General features: G+C 38.0%; 1 protein-coding gene across 2 annotated transcripts; it reads left to right on the plus strand.

Annotated features, from left to right (window-relative positions):
• Positions 1-2,807: 2,807 nt before the first annotated feature.
• map3k3 (mitogen-activated protein kinase kinase kinase 3) lies at positions 2,808-23,172 on the plus strand. 2 transcript variants are annotated; one of them, XM_041971350.1, is made up of 17 exons: positions 2,808-4,177; positions 7,758-7,837; positions 8,354-8,475; positions 10,821-10,861; positions 11,305-11,404; positions 12,448-12,561; positions 12,771-12,891; positions 13,668-13,801; positions 14,192-14,265; positions 14,473-14,540; positions 14,712-14,807; positions 14,907-15,068; positions 15,888-16,036; positions 17,173-17,304; positions 19,115-19,244; positions 19,399-19,576; positions 21,140-23,172. In XM_041971350.1, exons 2-17 carry the CDS (start codon positions 7,834-7,836, stop codon positions 21,366-21,368), a joined length of 1,854 nt encoding a protein of 617 aa, XP_041827284.1. In that variant the 5' UTR covers positions 2,808-4,177; positions 7,758-7,833; the 3' UTR covers positions 21,369-23,172. The 2 variants fall into 2 exon arrangements, with proteins under 2 accessions (XP_041827284.1, XP_041827278.1); XM_041971344.1 differs by having other exon boundaries at positions 2,808-4,165.
• The last annotated feature ends 913 nt before the right edge of the window (positions 23,173-24,085 follow it).

Consider the following 24,085-nt stretch of genomic DNA (forward strand, 5'->3'; position numbering starts at 1 on the left):
TAATTCACACAGTCCTGTCCGTTCTATCAAACATGTAGTTACTATGGATATTTGGTTACACTGATGATTATTATAAATATGTCATAAATAATAATATTGCTGGACGAGCTTGAGCCTCACAGGAAATCCCACGGTTTTACTCCTTTGTTGTTTAATGCATGTTAGTCGATGTGTAGTGATTTTTCCAAAGCAGTGTGTTCATATAACTAAGTCGTTTATGGAGACATGAACATATCTGTCCAGTCACTGTGTCCAGTTGTTCCCTTCAGCTTTCCCCTTTGAATTAATGCCTTCCTTATATCTCTCGTCTTATTAGCTATGTGCAACTTAGCGACTGGACCTATTCTTAATATTAATTTTACAATAAGTGGATGGAGTTTGTCACTGTATGGGTACTCTGATGTGTGCCTGCATGTTGCATGCAAAACCCAGGCAAGAGCACCCCCTGCTGGGGAAAGTATGTTAGTAACGTCTACTGTGAGAGGGAAAATATTTGTCCATGAACTCAGCAAAGCCTTTTTTCTGCGTCTTTGAATAAGTTGCCTCAGTCTGGAGTGCAGCTGCTCCACACCAGCTGCCTTTCTTCTCATTTAATTGTAACACCTTTGAGAGTTCAGTTAAACAAGGTTTCCATGTTTATATTCCATTCGACACAGTCTAAAGCCATCTAAATAACTTATTTTGGAAAGTGTGGGATTACTGATGACACTTGAATGGCAGAGTACTTTTCTTGTGACAGAAGGTTTACTGTGAATTTGAGCATGCTGTGTAGAAAAGAAAGCTAAAATTAAGCAGATAATTTTTTAAAGAGAAGCCTTATGAAAGAAATAGCTGATTTTATTGTGTTTTCAACATGAGTGAACAGATCTCTGTTAAGAAATCTTCTGTTCATGCCTTTTTCAAGAACAGACTCCCTCACTCTAGAGCCCCAGTTTGACATAGGATTAATTCACCCAACCAGCAGCCAGTTTGTTTTTTCCCCTATGTAACCATTTTATCCACGTGTAAAATCTTCCTAATTCTTTGTGTTATGTTGCCTATTTTCTTATGTAATTTTAAAATGGTCCTCTGGATGCCGGAGAATGCTTTAAGATCAAGAGAATTGTATCTAAAAATGCTTTCTTTGTCATTCTCCTTAAGCAGTTCGCCAAGGTACAACAGCAAAATCTGTGAATTGCATATCCCAAGTGTAATAGAGCATACAAGGTACACTTTACACTGGTGCCAACAGGCTCAGGTGAATGATTGCAATGTAATGTTTTAATGTTAAATCTATGAGTCATTTCATTCTTGTGCTAAACATTATGTGAACTTACTTTTCATTGCTGTTGTCACCGAGACGTTATAAATGTATACACCTTTAAAAGTGTGTTCTGTATTACAGACTTGACGTGGATTCAGGTGGCCTTACAGCAAAAGGATGCTTAGACTGTGTTTGCAGTCTTTCACCTGTATCCCCCCTTTCTGTCTGTTGGTTAGTTGTGCTATGGAACATTTTAAAATGTAAGCGCCCCCTTTCTACACCAATATACGCAATCATTTTGTGCATATTCTTGTTTTTAATCTTTGTTTTTTACGTGCTTTTGGAAAAAAAATACAATAAAATGCTGGTGTTGATTTAATAAATTGATTTCACTCTGTGTTTAATTTAGGCACTGGTAATTCTTTTTTTCCAAAGGTAGCTGTTAGGCACTCAAGAACACACACACACACACACACACACACACAAATCTATGGTTAGAGTTAAATTAATTGAATAAAATTAAATTTTTTGTTGAGATTCCTTAACCTCTTCTTGATGAGAACCCCCTGTAATGGGGAAAGGCGGCATGAGATACATGCAGTACAGAAAATCGTTGTGCATGCTACGAAACAGCAAACCAACATAAAACCTATTAACATCAAAAAAAGGACGTGAAGAAACCCAGCTAAAAAACTATACCAAAGTCTTGGCATCCAAACAAAAAACAGTTCAAACCCAAAGCAATTGTATGGGAATGTAATAAAAACACAAGAACAGCATTGTCCACTTTAAAGCTTCTGCTAATTTCTTCACTTCAAGCAAACCACACAAACAAGATGTCATATAAAAGCAGAGACTTTTCAGGCAGGAGGTAGAAAAGATTAGACCTTGTTAAGAATGAGCCAACCTTAATATTGAAAAGAAATGTGGTGACGTACCCCACTGGTATGATTCTGTTACAAGTAAAACATTGTAAGTTCAGCTGGACTGAAAATGCAACACCAAGGCTGTATAATATGCACCAATATGCACCAAAATATTGCACATCTTCTGTAAGTGTGTTGTGAAAAGTGCAATCTGCTATGCAGCCATTTGCTAGGGCAGCAGAACCAGAGATTTAATGAAACTGAACAAACTGATCAAGAAGGTGGTTCTGTACTGGGGACAACTCGGGAACTGATTGTCCAGAAACGAATGCTGCACAAGTTGCTGGACATTTTTTCCACACCCTCTACAACACGGTGAGGAAGCAACTGTGTATTCTGAGAGGTTTTTTTTAGGCCTATTATAAGACAAAAAGGTACAGGGAGTCATTCCTGCCAGCAGCCATCCCCTTTTTGAACAAGAACTTGCACTAATAATTTATTACGAAGTATTAAATATTCTAATTAAAGGTACCGAAACTATTACAAACATAATTCAGAAATTAATACTTTTAAATTTATTTATTTTAGTTTAAATTTCAGATCTTCCAATAGTATTGAGAGCTTTAAACACATCACTGACGTCACAGACGGACCGCCCCACTAACAGTATCGTGCGCGCTCCGGCAACAAGACCTCCACCAAGTAACAGCGCGTCCCCGAGGCTGCACGGCGCTAATTTAGATAGTTAGCAATCAGAAATTCCCCGGAGAGAAAAGTCAATGTTATTACATACGTATGGACGTAGGAAAGTCAAGCATTTGGAAAACAATGGATACCACCTCGGGGAACAATTTTCATAACTTGTTGGGAGCGTAAAGGCGGATTTCGGTGACGATATTTGGTCTGTCAGGAAGTTTGACGTATTCGGATGAAGATTATTTCTTGCGTTGTTTTGGTTGTGAAAAGTTCTTGACTGTTCTTGACTACTGTTGCTTCCAGGAGCTGTATCGCAGACCAACGACTGTTTTTACAATATATTTTTCAATTTTAGTTTGGCTTTCACGTGAAAACTCTAGGATACGCAACTTTGGAGTTTGCAGCTTTGAAAAATCTAAACACCGATGGACTTTAATAAACTTGACTTTGTCGTAAAAACCGACCAAATAACAGATAGCGTTTAGGTATATAATTAATGCGTAATAGTACTGTTTTCTCTGCCATTGGTCGCTTAGTGTGTTTTGTTTCAGCCGCAATCGTCCACGACGCTGTGTTCTGGATTAAATTAATCTGTACATTTTCTTTAGACCAGGCCTTAAGGCTCTCTTTACATGATTAAGTTTATATCATTGTCAGTATTGCAGAACGATGCATTTGTAATAAGTGCAGCTATAACAAAAAACAAATCTCCAGCCTAGAATATTTAGACCCAAACCTGGCAACACAGACGAGAAAATCTGCAAAGTTAGCAGGAAGAGAGGCCATCGAAATCACGGAAATCATAGTCGTTCCCACTGGCGAACTGTACACACAAATGGATTTCATACAGGCCATACGATTACTGTTGCACCTTGTGTAGTAGTGTCTGCTCTTATTTAACACGTCTCTCTGCCTGGAAAGCCTGAAAACACAGACATCCAGGGAGACTTCTGAACATGTTTTGGAAATCTTTGTTTTCCAAAGATCCGAGACTGCAGTGGCGTAGAAGTTTGACTCTGGGCCACAGCTGGACCAGTTAGATGTAGGCTTTCCAAAGGGACATTTTCTCTTCGGATCTCACGGCTCACAACTCGTTTTATCACCTGGAAAAGCCGTTAGAGTTTTTGCTCTTAACTTTCTGTCAAAAAAGAAGACAAACCCCGGTTCCTAGGGGGGTGTGGTGGGGGGGTCAGCCCCGCCATGGCGAACTGTCACTCATACCTGCCCTCCGGTGTGTCGGTCTGAACCAGGACACCGATGGACGTGAACAACAGCTGGACCTACACTGCAGCCGCGAGACATCGGTGACCAGAGCTGGCTATGTGCAGAAGTTCGGCCTCGTCCACACCTGAGAGGACAGGTGAGGTGTCTGGTGCGTTCAAGTAATACTGGAAAAACAATTTTTAAAAACACAGAAATGGTACACTGTAAGTTTTAAATATTAATTGTTACGTCTAATTCACGCAAGAGCACCCATGTTTCTTTAATTATTGCTCAGCTCCCTCATGAAAATGTTATTTTCATAACTTTTCTTTTGGGAAAAACTATAAAATGCATTCCAGTTAGACTTTAAAACAGCTACCCACTCAGGGCTTATTGTTTTTTATTTTTTATTTTATTTATTTATTTATTTTTAACTGTTTTTACAGGGTAGATTGGCTGGACATGCTTGCCTTTTTACAACAACATAATTTGAAGTTACACTACAAATAACTTACAAACAGAGCAGACTAATACACAGGCTAAATGTATTTATTTGAAACACCACTGATATGAGGTTCCTTATAGATTAGGGTATAAGTTTGTATTTATTCTCAGGCAAACTACATTTCAAGTACAGTTAACATTAACATAAAGACCTTGATTTCCTACATGAATATTAATTATATTCTATAATCAATTAATTCAAGGTTTTAAATGACACACACATTGTTTTTCTGAATATAAATGAAAACATTTCTTGGGTTTACAAGCATCATTGTTGTAAACAAACACTAAATTCAAATAACATCAATACTAGGAAACAATGACCAGCTTACATGGTTATTATCTGCACATAACTGATCTTATTTGGTATTTATTAGCGATTCACTTTTGATAATTTGTTATTACTGGAGTCAAGTAATCATTTTTCCTTCTACTCAGTTAGTATTATTACACTATTTGCCAGATTTTTCACCAGACTATTGAATTAAACTATGCAAATGTTTACTAATTTTGAGAATGAGAGGGAAGCAAACAGCTCACATCTTTACCACCATATGTGGTCAGTCACCATCACAGCTATTTATTGAGCACCAGTGTAACAGGGGCATATGCATGTCCTTGGAACAATGTTAATATCAGTATTTTCTAGGAGCATATAGGACATCCATCCAGAATAAAAATAATTTAAAAAAATAGATGAAATGAAATCAGAAAAATCAATAATAACAAAAGGAGTATATACACAGGCTCGTCACCACTGAGAGGAGACAAATTAGGGCTGTAAAAATGTGACAGGTGTTGCAGTCTATCAGATTCATGCCCTTAACTCTAACCAGATTCTTCCTGAGCCCACTCAAATTTATTTCTAATAATTCTAGTAGGACCAAGCCATTGATTCGTTTTGTGGAGGTGTGTTTCTCTCAGTGGGTAACTCAAACTGGGCAATAGGTGTTATATTTTGACAGGATATACCGAAGTAGCCTGAAACAAAGTTGTCTATTTGTGTTCAAAATCTTTATAATTGCAACACAGACATGAAGAACAGTGAGCCGGCCCTTTCTCCTGAAAATGTCTCAGCCTTTCTTTATATTTCTACACAGTGGTTTTAGTATGTCAATCCAATTGAGCAGGATTTTCAAAAGTTTGATACAGTTTTTGAATGTATATTTCAGTGTATTTTCAGTTGTGAAAACACTGCAGAAGGCTTTTTGAACCTTAATGTTGCCAAAGCAAGCACCGGCTCTTTGTTGAGATTGCAATATTTAAATGTGGTGGGTTGCCCTAAACCAAAAGCACATGTGCACCCGAAACAGGAGAGACATGAGGCTGGGGGATTTTACTGTGAAGCCCTGAGTTCAGATGCATCACAGGCCTGGGACAGAGAGGAGTGTGGCTGGGAAAAACAGCTTCAGACTAAACACCTCTCAAAGCAGACAGAGGAGTGAGGGTAGAGGAAAATCCATGTAAATCCTGCTAGTCCTGGAAATGCAATACAAGGAAAATAAAGCGGGCAGCTGACATGATTGGTTGAGAGCAGCCTTGTTCTCAATTGAACAACCCCCAGTTAAGAGTTGGAGAAAGAAAAAAGGGTAACGCCAGTCATGCATAATGGTTGTTGTTTTCATAGTTGACGATAAGTTGCCTAAATTGATGCACCTTTACTGATGTTTTTGGAGAATTGTTCATCATCAAATTCAGAAGATAATGGATCTGTGTTACCTCAAGTGACCCTACAGTGATGAAACAGTGAGAATTTTAAACTTAATGATCTTTCATTGGAAGTAAATTACCGTGAGGATTAAGTTGCAGCAATTGAAAGCCTTTGGTGCCTTCTCTGTTAGCAGGGCAGTATGAGAGAGGCGGAAGCTTTAAAGCAATGTAGCCACGCTCTGCCGACCACAGACGGACATGCCCGGCATTCCTGTGGGTGATTATTACCCAGAAATTCACAAAGTCAATGAGCTGCCTCAGGTGCCAGTGCTGCATACTTTGTTTACAGAAGTTTGCCGCATCTTTATTTTTCTCTGAGACAGCACTCTGTGAAGTTAGAAAGGAAACCTCTTTTACTGCCTCCATTCTCAGGCAAGAAAGCCAGAAAATGCTCTGAAGTTTTTTTTTAGCCTTCTTTGACCTTCATTTTTTTGGTCACATCTACATTTACAGTTAAAGTATTCCTCAACTTTTTTGGCCATAAAATTAATACAAATTGTTTTGTTTTTTACATAATATTTAGAGGAACATTGTAGCACATGTCAGGGTGAAGCATCACATCCTGGTATACGTCCTCAAGCTGCTCTGCATAAAATGAAGCCAAGTTTGTAGACACTTGAGAAACAAGCAGCAACTCTAGTTTATATTTTATTCCTAATAGCAGTTAGGAAGTCACTGGAATACAGCAGTTCTTTATTTTACTGCCTTCTTGAATTAGCTAAATGTACATGTTTTTATTAGTAAAAATTTTAAGGAAACCCTCTTCATTGAAAGAAATGCCTCAGTCTAATGTTTAGGGTTGATCATGTTGCCTTGTTAACCACAACCGTGGCGTTATGGCACACCTGAGATAGGATTTTGCAACTTGTGCAACCAGAGCTGTTTTAGAATTGGTAGATGTTTAAAACTCATACAGAACATTCCTCCCATATGAACTGAGCCAAAGCCATTGCTGCCAGTGCAGCTTGAATTTCAGCCGTTTCCAATTGTCATTCTTTCTCATGGGCAAACACACATTTTCGCATGCACTGCACTCATTTTCATTCACTCAGACTTTTAGTAAGGAAAAAATGTAAGAGTCTGTACTCTGCAAGCTAAGGCTTTGTGCCAGCAAGAACTCTAGCATGAGAAGGGGTTTGTGCTGTAAATGAAATGAGGTTCTCTGACATTAAATATTATTATGTAAATTGAATAGTATGTATGAAGAATGCAATACAGACATTCTGTTATGCCAGTCCCCAGTTTTCATATTGATTCCTTTTCTAACTGATCGCCTAATGTATAAAAAGGATAAAAGCAAGAAAGGAACATTTCTTTGAAGATAAAATTATTAAAAAGAGAGAAAAAGGACAAAAGAAAAAAGAGGAAATCATTTTTATCTATAAGGTAATAATTTCAGGTCTGAGGGACTGACAATTTTTGTAAGACTGACTGATAACCTTGGTCATACTGTCATATCCTGTATGGCTCAATGATTCACATCCTTCTGCACTGTCTCCAGAAACATTAAACTAATTGCTTTCTTACCACCACAGGCTGTCAGTAGTTTGCTTCAGCAGAAACAAGAGTCTGAAGACTGGTTTGTGGACTTCGTACACAAACATCGCCACAATGAGTAAGTCTGATGTTAAACAGACATTAACCACATAGTTTAGCCAGAACACAAGATTTAAAAAGACATACATGTACACCAAACAGCATCTCTGAGGTTAAAGCACCGTGCAATCTGCTGCTCCAGACATTGTCAGGTGAAGGATTGGTTTTTGGCATTCTCACAATGGGGTCTGGTTCCCTCAGCTGCCCTGGGGCTGTATGATGTCTGTCCAAGCTACACAAGGGAATGTTTTCTCTGTGAGTTAGCACAGCCAAGCAGAGTTTGCCCTGAGATCAAACTTGGGAACAGGCATATCAAAAACACCGCACTACTTTTCCTCCTCAGATACTATTCCTGTCACAGGATAGGCTTAATATGATCACAGGTAAAGGTGACAGACTAATTGCCTGCACACATCTTTTAAAGCAGCTAAGAGCTCATATCCATCCATCCATCCATCCATCCATCTGCCACACACACCATGTATAATCCAGTATAATTTAATTGTGTATTTTGTCAACTCACTATCGTCTCCAGATGAGAGGCAGGCTCTCCACTCTATAATGAAGGACTTAGTTGCCCTCCAGATGACACGGCGCCAGCCTTTGTTGTCTTATGACAACAGCAAACCAAAGACACCAGCAACAGTAAACAGACAGGTACAGTACCAGTGGATCACAATTCAAATAAAAAGATTTCTTAGAAGACTGTGATGACAAAGTTAAAACAATGTTCTTCTCATAATTTTGGAATTGAGCCTCTATATATATCTACAGGGTGCAATTTGCCCGTGGGGATGGTGGGGATTTCCCCCCTTCTGGTTTTTACATCCTACCCTCTGCTGAATTATTTTTGCCCTTGGGGACACCGAGTGCCAAAATACTCCCCTTCCCCTCCCCACCCAAAGTATTTTTACCATTACGTTGTAATTATAAAAAAAAAAATACACGGGATCCGTGTTCAGTCTGGTTGGGCTGCGGAAGCGAGTCAGAGGCGGGCGGGCACAGAGCGCACTGATATCAATGAGGAAAGCCGACGGTGTGAACACAAAACGCATGAGGGAGGAGTTAGAAAATTCAGCATCATTCAAGGGGGTCAGTGTGTCTCAGACAGGTGATGGAGGCCTTTGCAAGGCAGAGGAGTTTCGTGTGCGACTTTCTGTCTCCCTGGCTGACAACACTGAGCGCAGAATGGATGACAACGGCATCATCTCTGCTGCCGCGGCTCTTAATCCACCGAACTGGCTCTCTGATGAAGACGAGTGCATCCTCTACGTGATGAGAAACTACTTTTGCGATTGAGGCCACAACCAGTCCCATACTCCTGAAGGAGTTCCGTCCATTTAAATGTCACGGTCTCACAGGAGAGTACTTGCAAGTTCTAACTGCTGTCTCCACGCCCCCAGTGTCCACAGCCGTGAACAAGGTTTCAGTATGATGAACAGCATTCTTACCAGTGGACTGCTTTTCAGTCCTGTAAATGGACCAAATTTTGTCTCCTTCCCGGCCTCAAATTTGCGGATGTGGTTGAAGCAGGGACACCACGCTGCTATTAATCCACCAACCGGAAAGCAGAAAAAAGGCTGAGATGCTTTATCAGAGCAGACTGTCATTGTAGCGACCTATAGGCAATCCAATTAACCACAAAAGTAAAAATAACATTTTGACATCACATTGTGGTAGGCTTTGTCATATTTTATTTTAAATTTACATAGGAACTTTTTTATTTTTGCAAATGCAGGGGTTCAGTTCTAGTTTAAAAAGAAAGAGACCCTACTGCCGTGGCTATATAACTTGACTTAAGCTAATTTACAGGAGAAACAACTATTTTTAGCCTGTTACACTGTTGGTCCACTTTTATGGTGATTTTTCTCAAAATTATCAAAATGTTGCTCAAAATGATTACACACACACACACACACACACACACATATATATATATATATATATATATATATATATATATATATATATATATATATATATATACATACACATATATATATATAGATCATATAGATCAAAAGTGCATAAGTTCAAATAGAGGAGTCAGTAGCAAAACAAGACTTTGTTCAACTCTGATTGAGCCTAAATAATGATTTCTGTTGGTGTATCAGCAAAATTGCAAAAAAGTTATAAAGACTAGGTAAAGCTGCTTTTACTCCTAAATAATTTGTGTGAAATCAAATCTGAAGAAACTAAGAAATTTGGAAAGAGTCCTCTTCTCTAAAGGCTTTTCCTTAAATTGAAATCAACCACAACAGACACTAAATTAAAATTATAGAATGATTGCAAATGCTGAGAAAATTATTATTTTAATCCTAATTTCTACGGGCACATATGAACCCTGTTTTCTGGGTTTAATTACATTGTAAATAATATTTCTCCTGACCTACAGGAGACCTACAAAGTTGATTAATCTGGCAAACTCATCGTCACCACAGGCAGCTTTGCTTTTCCTTGATTTGAAATTTATCATATTCCAAATTGGATGTAATGCCACAGAGATGTTCCCAGTTTGCAATTTTCCCATCTGTTTTTGTGCAAATTTAACAAGTGGGAAACAATTTCCTAGGTGAGTTTGAGAGGTGTTCTTAAGTATAGCTTGCTACCTTTGGCTTGGTCCAAGCTAGATGATCTCTCAGTTTCCAGTCTAAGATAAGCCAAGCAGGATTGGCTCTTGCTTAATATTTACTTATTAGTCACGAGCCAATGTTCTCATCTAACACTCCCCAAAAGGGCAAACGAGTGCATTTCTTGAAATGTAAAAGTATTCTTTGAAAACAAAAGATTTTCCACCTGAAAGAGATGATCTTCTCTCCCACAACCTCAATTACCCTGCTTGTTAGTAGTGAAAATGGGTTCTCATAAATGACGAAGTAGTAAAAGAGGCCCCGTCATCGTCAGGAAAAAAAATGTTTCATGTAAGATCAACTGGTGAAAACATCACACATGCTAGTCAGTTTTAAAGCACTCTTTTTAGCTCATTTCTCTTTTTCTCTCAGGACGATGTCAGGATAAAGTTTGAGTTCTCGGGAGAAAGGAGGTGAGTGCAGATTGGCCTTTATCTAGATCTGTGTTGTGTGTGTATGTGTGTAGACATTGTGCATAGATATACAGTTGTACACATTCATATACAAATGAGATAGAGGGCAGAAACATACTCTGGAGATATAAACATGCTCACTTAGGCATGCTGTTATTGTCACATGTTCACCAGTTCATGAGAAAGAGCACACACTCCAGCACTCAAATCTGACTGGTATGTAAGCTGGAGAGTGGAAATGGAAAGGACTGTGGTTAGCATGTGGCTGCCAGCACAAACCACAAATATGCAAGGTGTACTTAGAAGAATCTGCACACACTAAAGCAGCAGCTCGTGTGTATTTTGTTTGCACATGTGCATGTAACTCAAACAGTTTCCGTACCAGGTGGTACAAATCTCTTGTAATCTCTCTGTCTGTGTGATTTCTTACTTCTTATGCGCAGGATCTTGATGTTTGGAAAACCTGTGCAGTTTGAGGAAATTCAGCAAAAAGTCAAGAGTGTCTTTGGCCAGCAACTGGACCTGCATTATATGAACAATGAGGTAAAGTGGAGCATTTTATTTGTGTTTTGCTGCCCTTCTCTTTCAGCTATCTTTTATCCTCACCTCTCACCAGTAGCTGTCTTTTGTTTGTTTGTTTTTTTTTTGTTTTTTTTTTGGACATTTGAAAAAAGATTGATTGAAATGCCAAGAGAAAAAATTATGGTCACATGATAGGGTTCTTGCTCTTCATAGCTATGAGTTAACTAATTAAAAAGGGATTAGCTTTAATCTTAGTCTTCTCTTTATGTAACAAGACATTATTTAATATTAGTTTATTAAATGTTTTTATACTCTAATTATCAAATCGATAAATCATATTGCTTTAAAGTTTGTAAAAGTCAGAGCTACATATAGAAATGAGTGAAGCAATGAGAAGGAAGCTTACAGGCTTCTGTAAACCACGTCAAGCGTGTGCCAAAGCCATTTGTTTCTTCTGTAAAATGTTCTCTTTTCAAAGGGGTTTCAAGCTTAAAAGGGAAGTGATGAAATTTTAAGAGAGTGAAAAGTTATAAAAAGCAATAGAAATGTGTTTACCTTTTGTGTATTTTGTAATATGAAGTTAATGTATTTACAGCTTTGCAAACTGCCACCTGGATATATATTTGTGTAGATCTGATGGATGTTTCACCTTGTTTTATTTACTATTTGTCAAATTATGTCGGACATATTTTGTAGTCTATGTGCTCACAATAAAAGTTCACCCAATGCAACCCTGAAACCACTTAGCCACCCAAACATAACAAATACCAGTTTAATTGTGGTTATATGAGCTATGAAAAGGTTCCTGCAGACTGAAAACATCCTATAAGTACCACTGCATGCTGCATAAGCATGTGTTGTCATGTCTGCACTGCATATGTCCACTTTTCCTGTAATCATTGCACATTCCTGCTCACAAATGTTCTTCTGTTTCCTCAGTTGATTAAATATTTAGGCATTTAAAATGTATCGTATTGCTTTGTAAGCTTATTAATCTTGGCATGCATTTGTTTGTGGATACTGTTGATTTTGTGTGTATGCTTGTTTGTCTTGTTTCTCGGCAGATGTCCATCCCCCTGCAGGGTCAGGATGACCTGGACAAGGCAATTGACTTGTTGGACCGAAGCTCCAACATGAAAAGCATCAGGATATTGCTTCTCACTCAGGACCAGAGCAATGTGAGACACACAGACACACACTGTGCATGCATTTGCACCATCCCCTTACGCCACTGCTGTTTCCTCACAGCAGTCACATTGTGAAAAGTACTAGTTCTTGATTCATATGTTACACTAGTGGATTTGCCTTTATGAAGCAATTGTTTAGTCATGTGTTAAAGCCTGTTCAAACCTCCCCTTCTCCGTTCCTCTTTTGCCCCTAATTACAGGCTTCATCCCCTTCTCATCATGCACCATGTAAGCAGGTGAGGATCAAGTCCTCCCAGTCCACTGGAGACGTTAGTACAGTGTACCAGTCCTCCGAGCCAAGGGGCCGCCACCTATCCACTGGTACATGCATTTAATTGTCATTTAACATTTCAGATTTTACTGTCTGGAACATTTTTCACACTCTGATTCAAAAGTGGAGATCTAGTCTTGTTTTATAGCTCAGAAGCCAAAATATTAGAAAGCTATTTATTAACAAGTAGCTGCTAAGTTGCTTTAAATTTATTTATTTATTTATTTATTTTCAAAACTATTTCAATTTCTCTATCTATTGCGTTCTCCTCTTGCTTCTCTGTTTTGCTTCCCTTTCTTGAAACGGGTCCTCTTCCTTTTCCTGTTCGCCATTACTAGACAAAGCTTGCTGGACTGCACCCAATCAGATTATTGCAAGCTATTAGTGTGTTGGACAAATGGTCTGGTTTTTATTTTTTATTTTTTTTTAACCTTGAGGACAGGAGGGCTTTAGCGCTTCAGTTTATACCAGTTGCAGGACATAAATGCTTAAAGCTTGTCTCAGTCTTTGCTCTTAACACAGGAAATCAGCAGTCAACACTTTTATTTGCTTTATTTTTTTATTATGTAGCTCAGAAGGAAGACACCTGTGTCACAAATGTTATTGCAAGGAATGTGTTCTTGGGTTTTGCAGTGACGTCTATCTTATGTTTGCTTTTATGCTTTCCATACTTCTTGAAAAGTTTAGTTATCGTCAGCATAGAAGAATCAGGTTATAAAAAATATACATTCATGGAGCCTTCAGAGTACGTTCTCATACACCACTCAGGTATCATGAAGACCAGATGACTAAATATTTTTTCTTAATATTCATCATATCTCTCCAGGTTCTCAGAACACAGGGAGAAGTTCACCGCCTCCTGGTTATGTGCCTGAGCGCCAGCAAAGGATTGCCCGCCAAGGTTCATACACCAGCATAAACAGTGAGGGGGAGTTCATTCCTGAGACCAGTGATCAATGCGTGAGTCATTACTTTAATACTAATCCATTTCTATTGTTGACATGGTTACAAGCCTGAAGAAGAGCTTAAGCACAGCTGGAAGGGAGACGGTGAAACCTGCGAGTTGTATTAGTTCAACTTTTATCCCAACTTCTTTGCAAGTTCTGCTTTAATGGGCTATGCAGTTTTATGGGCTATGCAGTAGAATCTCAGCTGACGATGAGGGATTTAAGGTTAGAGTAAGAAATTGAATATATTTTAAAAAATAATTTAACAGAGTGAGTCCCCATATTCATCCATCCAAACACTTCAAGTTAAAATTTTCCAATAAAAAAGATTTTTAGAAATGTTTTTATTTCTCTCTGGAACATGTAAACACAAAGTATATTTGCACTTTTGTGCTCTGCACAGGTGCTGGATCCCTGGAGCAGTGCAGAAAATTCAGTTTCTGGAAGCTGCCAGTCGCTGGACAGCAGCTCAGACAGGTGGTGAACAAACTCTCATGTTAAAAAATAACACTGATGCTTTTTGTTGCCAGGAAATTGTTACTCCTTGTCCATTTTGTTATCTTTCGTCACATTTTCATCAGTAGCATTTGAATGTGTGACACCCATTACAATATGCTATGTGTAAATATCCAAATACAACATGAGAAAATAGTTGAAATCTTTTTATTTTTTCCTCTCTTGCAGCCCCTCAATGAGGAAGTCTCGCATGCACAGAGCTAAGAGTTACCCTGATAATCGTCAAGAATGCTCAGGTGAGAGCTTAGTGCGCAGCTTAAATAACAGCTGTGGAAAAATGTTTTGTTATTGCATGAATCATCTTACTGTAAATAATGTTTGATAGTCTTACAGAGTATTGGTGTTAATCAAAGTTGACTGAATTAAAAACTGCACCTGCTGACCTTTGAAGTTTTGTGTGCTTTCAGACAGGGAGAATCATGTATATGACAGGGTAGCAGGAAAGGGAGGCACCTTTCCTCGCAGGTACCATGTTTCCCTGCATTGTAAGGATCACAGTGAAGGTAAGACTAATGAAATTTAAGTTGAATTTATAAATTTTCTAATATTTCCTCCCTTACTCCTGTCCGTTTGTTGTAAATCTTAGCCACTCTCTATTTCAGGTCGTCGAACATTTCCACGCATTCGTCGTCCCCATGGGAACCTGTTCACTCTGGTGCCCTCACGGCGATCACTCAACGGCAGTGAAGAGAGTCTGGGCAGCTGGCAGCTTGTTGATGCGCAAGGCCGGCTGCGTCCCCAAGATCGTTCTGTTGCCCACAAATGTGAGTACTGATGCAGCTGAACTCCAGCAAGCATTCGTCAGTGTTAGATTATGAATCTCAAATGAACATAAATAGATGGTACCTGCACTGCAGTTTGCTCTTGTATAGTCACAGCGTAAATGATTGGTTTAATCCAAAAAGTAGCTATGGAGCTTTTGGTCCAGTCGCTAGACAGAAAGACAGAGCTGAATCTGAAAAAAAACCCAATAATAGTCAGGCCTTAAACTAGGAGGATAAACAACACAGCTACACATAACACCTTAAATCTGGTAATTAATTCTTTAACTTATCATTTATAATTCCAGGCACAACCTCAAGCAGAGCTCCCCAAGATGCAATACTGCTATATAAAAGCAGAATAACTTGCACCATGTCTAGACTTTGCAGATTATGTCCTTGTCAGGGTAAGGTTTTAGAAATTGTTAGGACGTGGATTTTTACTCAACATACTGAAGATCAAAGTTGAGTCTCAGTCTAAATTAGAAATAAGGCTCAGGCTAAAAAAGTTATAGTAAAAATAAATATAGACTTTTTTTAAGTTTTCTTCAAGATAAAACTCACATTTTGGAGAAAACTGTTCCAGTGTGACGTAATGTCCAAGGTCAGTAGACAATTTTAATTATAACCTTGCAGCAGGAGAGACCTGGACATGTTCGGTCTAGCTCACATAAAAACTGGAAGGAGAAGTTGTTAAAAACTTGTGTATTAAAGGAGAAAGTCCAAACGGCTGTCTGTTCAGAAGTTTTGTTAAACCTGTTGTATATTTATGGAAAAGTTAGCTGACTAGCTGAGTGTTTGTGTGTTTTTATTTCCTCCCAGCGCCCAGTGCTCCACTGACGTGGCGTCGGGGGAAGCTTCTTGGCCAGGGTGCATTTGGTCGGGTTTACCTGTGTTATGATGTGGATACTGGGAGAGAGCTGGCTGCCAAACAAGTCCAATTTGATCCTGACAGTCCTGAGACCAGCAAGGTGAGAGGTTATAGCTGACTTTCACCTGTGTTTCCACTGTGATTTTACACTAGATTTGCCTATTTTTTCCTCCCTGATGCCACCTCTTTTTACAACTTCAGATGTATAAATAAATGTCTTTAGATATCATTCAGGTTTCCCCTGTTTGCACATAAAAAATCAACTCAAATGACATCACCTTGCTTTGACTGTAAAACTCATTAATGTTAACATTGCTGTTATTTTTTTTTTGTTTAATATAAAACATAAGTTCATCAATGAATAATAAATCTACCCCAATGTCCAGCTATAAATGTGCCAAGAATGACCTCATATGTTAATCTGTTTGGGTCATTGTGCTGGAATGTCGATAGTTCGCTTGAATGACTGAGCATGGGATTAATAAGTCAACTATCTTAAAACATCTTTACTCTAGTAATAGTCCACAAAGCCACAAACTTTATTTTATTCCTTGACACAAAAATAAAAGCCAATCTGCCGGAAAGAAATGAAATAACCAAACAAGTGGAATGCATCGTAGAGGTTATCTTTCCTCTCTGTCTTTTCCTGTTTGCTGTAGAGAAAACATGCACTGTCACTTCCTGTATCCTAGAGGTGCTGAGCCTTTTTGGGATGATGGAGGGTGACTGGTCAACTTTGCCTTGACCCCCTATCACCCTTTCACACCCCCCACTCCAACCCCGAGCTTGTAGCAGATGCAAATCAGTTGTTACGCTAGACTGGCCTCTGTGTTGGGACTTTGGGATTACTTTGTGTCTCTCTGACTTCCCTTTCTCCTCTCTGTCTCTGTTGTGGCCTCATTCTCTGAGGTAAACACAGGAACTTGTTTTGGAAAACTGTGCTATCGACTTTCATTTAGCCTCTGCTTTAGTTTTTGCTTTTTTGGCAGACTCCACATGCGGCCAGAAATTTCTGTTTGTCTTTCCTGTGTTTATGGTTACGTGTGTTTGTGATCAGTAGTAAGTAATATGACAAAGTCTGGGGGGATTAGCCACAGCCAAAAAGTGCACTTTGTGTGTAAATGAAAACGGTGAATTAAGGCCTATAGTAAAAATTCACATTTCAGAGGGTAAAGCTTTCATTTTTAATTTCCTTGCAGTGTTTTTAATGTACTCCTTCTTTATATATCTCTACAGGAAGTCAGTGCTTTGGAGTGTGAAATCCAGCTCCTGAAGAATCTTCATCATGAGCGCATCGTTCAGTATTACGGATGCTTGAGGGACCACAATGAGAAGACCCTCACTATTTTCATGGAGTACATGCCGGGAGTGAGTACCAGCAGCTTTGTGTTGCAGGTTCACCCAGGGTTCAGAGCAGTGGTTGGTTTTGTGAGTCAAAATAGAGAAGTTTATTCTGTAACCGGAGTCTGTTTAGTCACATTGCACATGTTGATATGGTAAAAAGGCTTATTAAACTCCGATAAGTCAACCAGAAGACCCAGTGCTTATTGTGTCAATATTTTAATCATTCCTGAAACCCGTCAAATACCCTGTCATGAAATTAAACAAAGTACAAGTCTTTCATTATTGTACTTATGTTTTTGATGTGTCTGTGCTTTACTTAAGTAGATTTAGTTGTGGATACTTTTGACTTTTACTTTACAAAGTTTTACTGCAAATATCTCTACTTTCTACTCCACTACATTTCTACAATGCGTTACACGTTTCAGTCACAATGCAGGCGTTATTGTTTGTTTGTCTTATTTTAAATTATTATACGGTTCCTCAGAGCGCTGCATAAAATTCCATTAAATTAAATGGGCTTGCAGATATTTCTTATAATGACCACCACTATAAGCTTTTGATTCACACCCTTCATATCATTCCTCAAGTAGTCCGGTCACTTATTGTAACAGAAATTCATGGTAATTTTTATCTAATATGTCGTAATTTTCAAGTTCTGTTTGGTAGAAGGACTATTTTTCTAGACTAAAGCCATGACACAATCATAAAATAATTAAAATTAAATATTGTGTGAAGTTTCTTCCATTCTTTTGGTAAGTAACCATGTAATAAACGGGATAGTGTATAGTCTGGTAGTCAGTACTGAAAAATAGATTCTGTTTTGTCCTGTAGGGATTTATGCGATCAGCAAAGAGAGGGAGGGGGTTGGGTCCACCAAACCAATCAAAGCAAGTAATGTTAGACCCTCCTTTAACAAGAATGGGGCGTACCCACAGTTGCAGTTTCAGCATCGGCAGCACTAACTGGTGGTAAAACAAGTGATTCTGGAGTCAGTCTTCCTCATTACTTTGTTAATGGCATGTAACAGCAGGTACCCCCTAAAAAAAATTATTTATATGATTTACAGAAACTTAAGTCCAAGTGTGAACTGTCTCACAGAGGGTAAACACAATAACCTAAGATTTTTTCCAGTGTGACCAGTAGCATCATCTGTATCATTGTGAATTAAAATGGCACAGCCCATACTATTGATGTGTTAAAATATAAGACATATAGTCAGCACACTTTATTATATTGCAGATTAATGCATTAGAAAAACATTCAGCAAGTACTTTTATATTTGATACTTTAAGTATATTTAAAAGCAAGTACTTACTTACTCTTGCTCAAATAAAAAGTTTACTTTTACTTTTAATCAAGTTCATTTTTGCCTGTTTATTTATACTTTTAGCGAAGTACAGCGTTTGACTACTTCCTCCACCACTGCAGATAACACATCGTTTGTTTTAGTCTTGGCTCACAACAGTGGTGTAATAAAGAGACGGTGGGTTATGTTGTTTTTAAAGCAACAAAAATGAAAAGGGAGGGAAAAGAAATAACCATTTCTGGCTGCTTATACACAGTGGTCAGTTACTTTTCTTACCATTATACTGATGCTTTATCTGCTGTTCTAGCATTCCTTATTTCTTGTAATCTTCTGTTTTGCATCTGCACGTTTTTCTTTCAGTATTGGTTCAGACTTCACAAAAAATTAACTGTTAATATGGAATTTCTGTAGTTGCTACACCTTCACCCGTAAAGAGCTGGTGAAAATGAAAACATTAATGAAATCAAATAAGCATAAAGACGTTAGTTTGAATCCTTGTGTTCTTTTTGTTTGTTTTTTTCCTGTCAGGGTTCAGTCAAAGACCAGCTGAAGGCCTACGGGGCCCTGACAGAAAACGTGACCCGAAAGTATACAAGACAGATCTTGGAAGGCATGTCCTATCTGCACAGCAACATGATTGTACACAGAGACATAAAAGGTAACCCTGTTAATCTGCAGCCTGAGTACTGTAATTTTTAGTTTATGAATGTTTAGATATCAATTTGGAGCTCAGATGTTTGGGTCTTGCCATGTGTGGAAGATGGTGGATGAGATATAATATTCACATTTTCTGTGTAAACTGTGGCTCTCAGGTGCAAACATCCTGCGGGATTCAGCAGGCAACGTGAAGCTTGGAGATTTTGGTGCCAGCAAGAGGCTTCAGACCATCTGCATGTCTGGCACCAGCATCCGCTCTGTGACCGGCACCCCCTACTGGATGAGTCCGGAAGTGATCAGTGGAGAGGGCTATGGCAGGAAGGCTGATGTCTGGTAAGATCAGATCTTATTCCTGATTTCTTAAACATATGTTGAAGATTTTATCTTGCAATAATGCACACTGACACATATCTGAGGTGACTCTGCACAGGTAGCATAAGAGTAGAAGCTGTGGAGCTGGTGGACAGGCTTAATGCTGTTGCACATGCATCAGCTGCAGGTGCCGTAGAACACAAAAGGGTTTTGTGCTATACAAGATAATTAAATTTATTCTTTCAGAGTTGTTATAAATGTGTATTTATTTATTTATACTGTACTTGTTTTATTAAAGAAGGTAATTTTAAGTCTTTACTCTTCTTTAAGTGCTCTGGTTACAACTAAAATTCCAGATATTTCTTCAGCTTTGTACATTAAAGGTCGTAACGGGACTAGAGGGAAATGAGACTTTAGCTGCTCCTACTTCCTTTAAAAGTAGTGCTCAAGACTAATACGCTAAACCTGACATTAGATGATTAATATAAACTAAAAATGAATCCTGTGAATATTAAGTATTGATCTGTAATTATCTGAAAAGAAGCAGATGTGTCACATACGTAAGGGCGAAAGGTATAGAAATGTGTCACCCGCTTCTCATTAGAGGGTAATTTTTTATGTATTTTTTACTATAATAATAATCATTCATTCATGCTTATAAAAACAATGATCCAGTTATTATGATATCATTTTTGTAGGATTTACTAAATTTTTGTGTGTATAGTAACTACTTATGCTTCTTAGCTTTAACTTTTATGCTAGTATCTTCCTTAAAATTATTTATGCCATATACATGTAAGTACATGTACAGGTATGGTGTTGCCACTTGTCCACCACACACCACAATACGCAAGTGTTGCTACACCAATGATATATATCCAGGAAAGATGGAGCTTTTGTTGCTGTAAAAGAAAATGTTGCTCATTGATGTTGCTGGAATGAAACAAGCACATGCAAGTCAACAAATATGGCTTTTTGTATTGGAAGTAGAGGAAATAACGTGACAATTCTTTCGACAGGAAAACTCTCAGTAAAAGCAGCTCATTTTGAAATAGGGATGCAGGTTTAGTACATGCAGAGGCTCGATTATAAACCAAATTCAGTTATCAAAATATAATATCCTAAGACTGGGGACTGGCAGGTTGAGACGTGACTGTAGAGCAGGAAAAATACCAATGTGGCTGACACCCTGAGCTCATAAATTAGGTTTTTTTTGTTGTTTTTAAAAAGCAGAAGTTCCACAGTTAGTATCACTTTAACACTCACGGAGTAGATCTTCTTACCCTATGTAATAGGATCAGATGAATGATATGATTGTGTGAATGCCAATAAAGCAGGTTGCTACAGATTTGGTATGTTTTGGGTTCTCAGCCTATGCTGCAGAAAGAATTATGCTCCCACAAGGGCTTGTACTTTCAAAACAGGAGGTCCTCCACAGACAGTAATGAGGGAGTTGAAACTAAAAACATTCCTCTGTAGCATTAGTTTTCAAGTTTAGGCTAAATATGTGGTATTTGTTTCAACTTGTTATGTGGTACTGATGCAAGATAAACTGAAGAAAAAACTGTCATGCATGTTTTGCAGGAGCCTTGGTTGTACAGTCGTTGAGATGCTCACAGAAAAACCTCCATGGGCTGAATATGAGGCCATGGCAGCTATATTCAAGATTGCCACTCAACCGACAAATCCACTGCTTCCTTCGCACACCTCTGACCATGCAAGAGACTTTGTCCGGTGTATCTTTGTGGAGGCCAAACACAGGCCCAGTGCCGAGGAGCTGCTCAGGCATCCCTTCTCCCAGATTCTGTGCTGAGACCTGCCTGGTTTCTGAACTTTAACCACAGTGTAGTCAGAAAAAAAGCTGCAAGAGTATCTACAGCTTCCATAAACCTCTTCCATAGCAGAAATTGGACACAGGAGTGATTCAGATGCCAACATTAATTCGATTCAGCTTAAGATTGTCTCAAGAGATTAGTTGTCTTATAAGTAAATCCAAATCACAGATTATTTTTCATCTCACTGCTTCAACAATAATTATGAATGTGTTCTCTTATAAGTGTGTCCACAAGGGGGAAGCACATATTAAGTTATTAAGTTAATTAATAAGTATTTGGTGGGCTTCAGATACTAAGCAGATACTCCATGGGCATCATTATCAAACCATAGGCGCCATTTCTGGACACTCCTGTGTTTTCAGTCTCTCCTTGTGTAGTTACACAAAATACCAAGAATCCTTAAAATGTCAGATATTTAAAAGTTTAGCTGTGTACCATTTTAAGCTTCAACAGGCCTAAAGCTCTTTTCTTTTTAATACAAAAAAGTGATTTCAAAACTCCAAGTCTTATTTAAGCTATCTGAAAGATTCAGTGTTGAAAATGGTGACCATGGATTTTTTTTTTCTTTAATATTTTTGCCTTCTTTTGTCTTTTGGTGCTTTCTGACCTCTCCTTAGACTAACCTTCCTCTTATTTCTCGGTATCACAGATGTTCTCAGCTAAGAAATTGCATAAAACGGGGAAAAAATAAGAAATTTTGGACTTGTTTTCAGTGATATATGAAAATAAAGCAGATGATGCTAGCGGTTAAATTTTATACAAACTAAAAGTGTTTAATGCAGGTGAGTCCTGTTGCCTTTACCTGTTCATGTGTATCTGACCTGAAGATCTCTGACTAAGAGGTCTTGCCTTAAGGATCATCTTAAATCAGATGCACTTTTATGTATAAATGAATGTTATGGGGTTTTCTTAAAATTTGTTTTTTTTTCTTAATGTGAAAATTCTTTCACTTTTATTTATATCCCCATGGCATTCCAAGTAGATATTATAAGGAGATATGTATGTATAAATATATTTTTTATATTTAAACTGTGTCATATCAAATGATACTTTAAAGACGTAGGGTTTTTAAATATTAAAGCAGCTGGTTTTGCAGACACAATTGAATCAAGATTTATAAATGAGAAATGGGTGGAAAACGAACTCTGGCTGCCTGGCTCTTGCTCCAGTGCAGATTTTTATTTTATCTTATACATTTAGAGGACAGTAAAACCCTCGCATTACTCCTTTGCCACCTCCCAAGAAGACTTAGAGAATGAAATCTTTAACAGGCAAAGAAAATCCAGTTAAAGACATTTTGCATGTGTTTAATTTCAGTGTTATTAGAAAGATAACTACGGGATGTATGTGAGCCAAAGACAAGCAGGATCCGAGCCAGTGTTGTATGTCAGAGTCCGCTCTTCTACCCAGAAAACGACTTTGTTTGTCCCAGGGTTCAGACAACATATCCAGTATTAAATGGCTCTCTGGGCAAAGGCCTTGCTGTTGCCTTAAAGCTAATACAAGAAACCTTTCTATGGGGCTGCTACACACTATATGCAGCCAGACAGTATTTAATATTGAAATTGATGCAGTTATTAAAAAAGAGACCCTGGGATAAGCAAACGATTTCAAGTTAGTTGTTAGAAATCTATTATGTAAATGTACAATACTTATCATGACAAGACTTGCAGTGCAAAGTCTAATGTATCAAATTTATTTTACAGCAAGAAAAGAATATTATGTGATATATTTGTATTTCATATCCTCTCTCAAATCAAATAAATTGTTTTGAAATTTAAATTGTGTTTTCAGTGTAGTCAAACACATGGGAAGACAACAGTCTCTTGTTCAGCCTCAGTGAGTCCTGTAAATGAAGGGGACAGGACACTGAGCTCACTGTTGGCACTGTTTGATTGATGGACTCATTTTTTTTCTTTTCTCACTCATTTTGCCTTGTCCTCTCTTTTTACTCTTTCACTCTTTAAATGAGGAAAAACAGGAGGCATTCACAGGAAGAAGATTTCTATGGTTGTGTCTGCCTGTGAGAGGGGAAACAAACTAATGAACAAAAGGCCATTTTTAAAAGACTGGTGTGATGCAGTAATTCTTTCCATGGTTTGTTTTTATTACATCTCATTTTCTTCTTTTTCCTCTGAACAAGGATGACACAAGTATCACAATTACAGTGGAGAATTAGTTTTTTTCTCTTCTAAAAACACTGCTTATTTTATCAAAAATGTGACATATTTGGTCAGTTTTATTAGCAGTCCATGACCAAGATAGCCAGATAACCATAAACAGGATCATATTTGGTACATAAATCCAAGGTTGTCAGATGATGAATCCAGTTAACTTTGCCATGAACTATTTTTACGTATGTGATTAAAATAAACTGCCAGTGAAGTATTTCATCATTGAATAGAAGGATTGCAGACTCGTGCCTCATTTAAGCTGATTTTATAACTAGCAAAAGAAAGGAGAAAGTAAACAGAAAAGACAAGGACAGTAAAGAGAAGGAAAAGGAGACAAAGATAGACCAGATAGAAAGCAACAGCATGTGCAAATATATCTCTAATACCACAACACTCCCACATAAGGCTAATAAACAAATACCAACAAGCTAACATGTAAAAAATATGAATAATCTTGGAAACATCAGTAAATGACCTGTATCATTTTAGCTTGCTGATGTTAGCACTAAGTTCACAGAGCA

This window comes from Melanotaenia boesemani, chromosome 2 (assembly GCF_017639745.1).
Source record: "Melanotaenia boesemani isolate fMelBoe1 chromosome 2, fMelBoe1.pri, whole genome shotgun sequence".
NCBI classification, from domain to species: Eukaryota; Metazoa; Chordata; class Actinopteri; order Atheriniformes; family Melanotaeniidae; genus Melanotaenia; species Melanotaenia boesemani.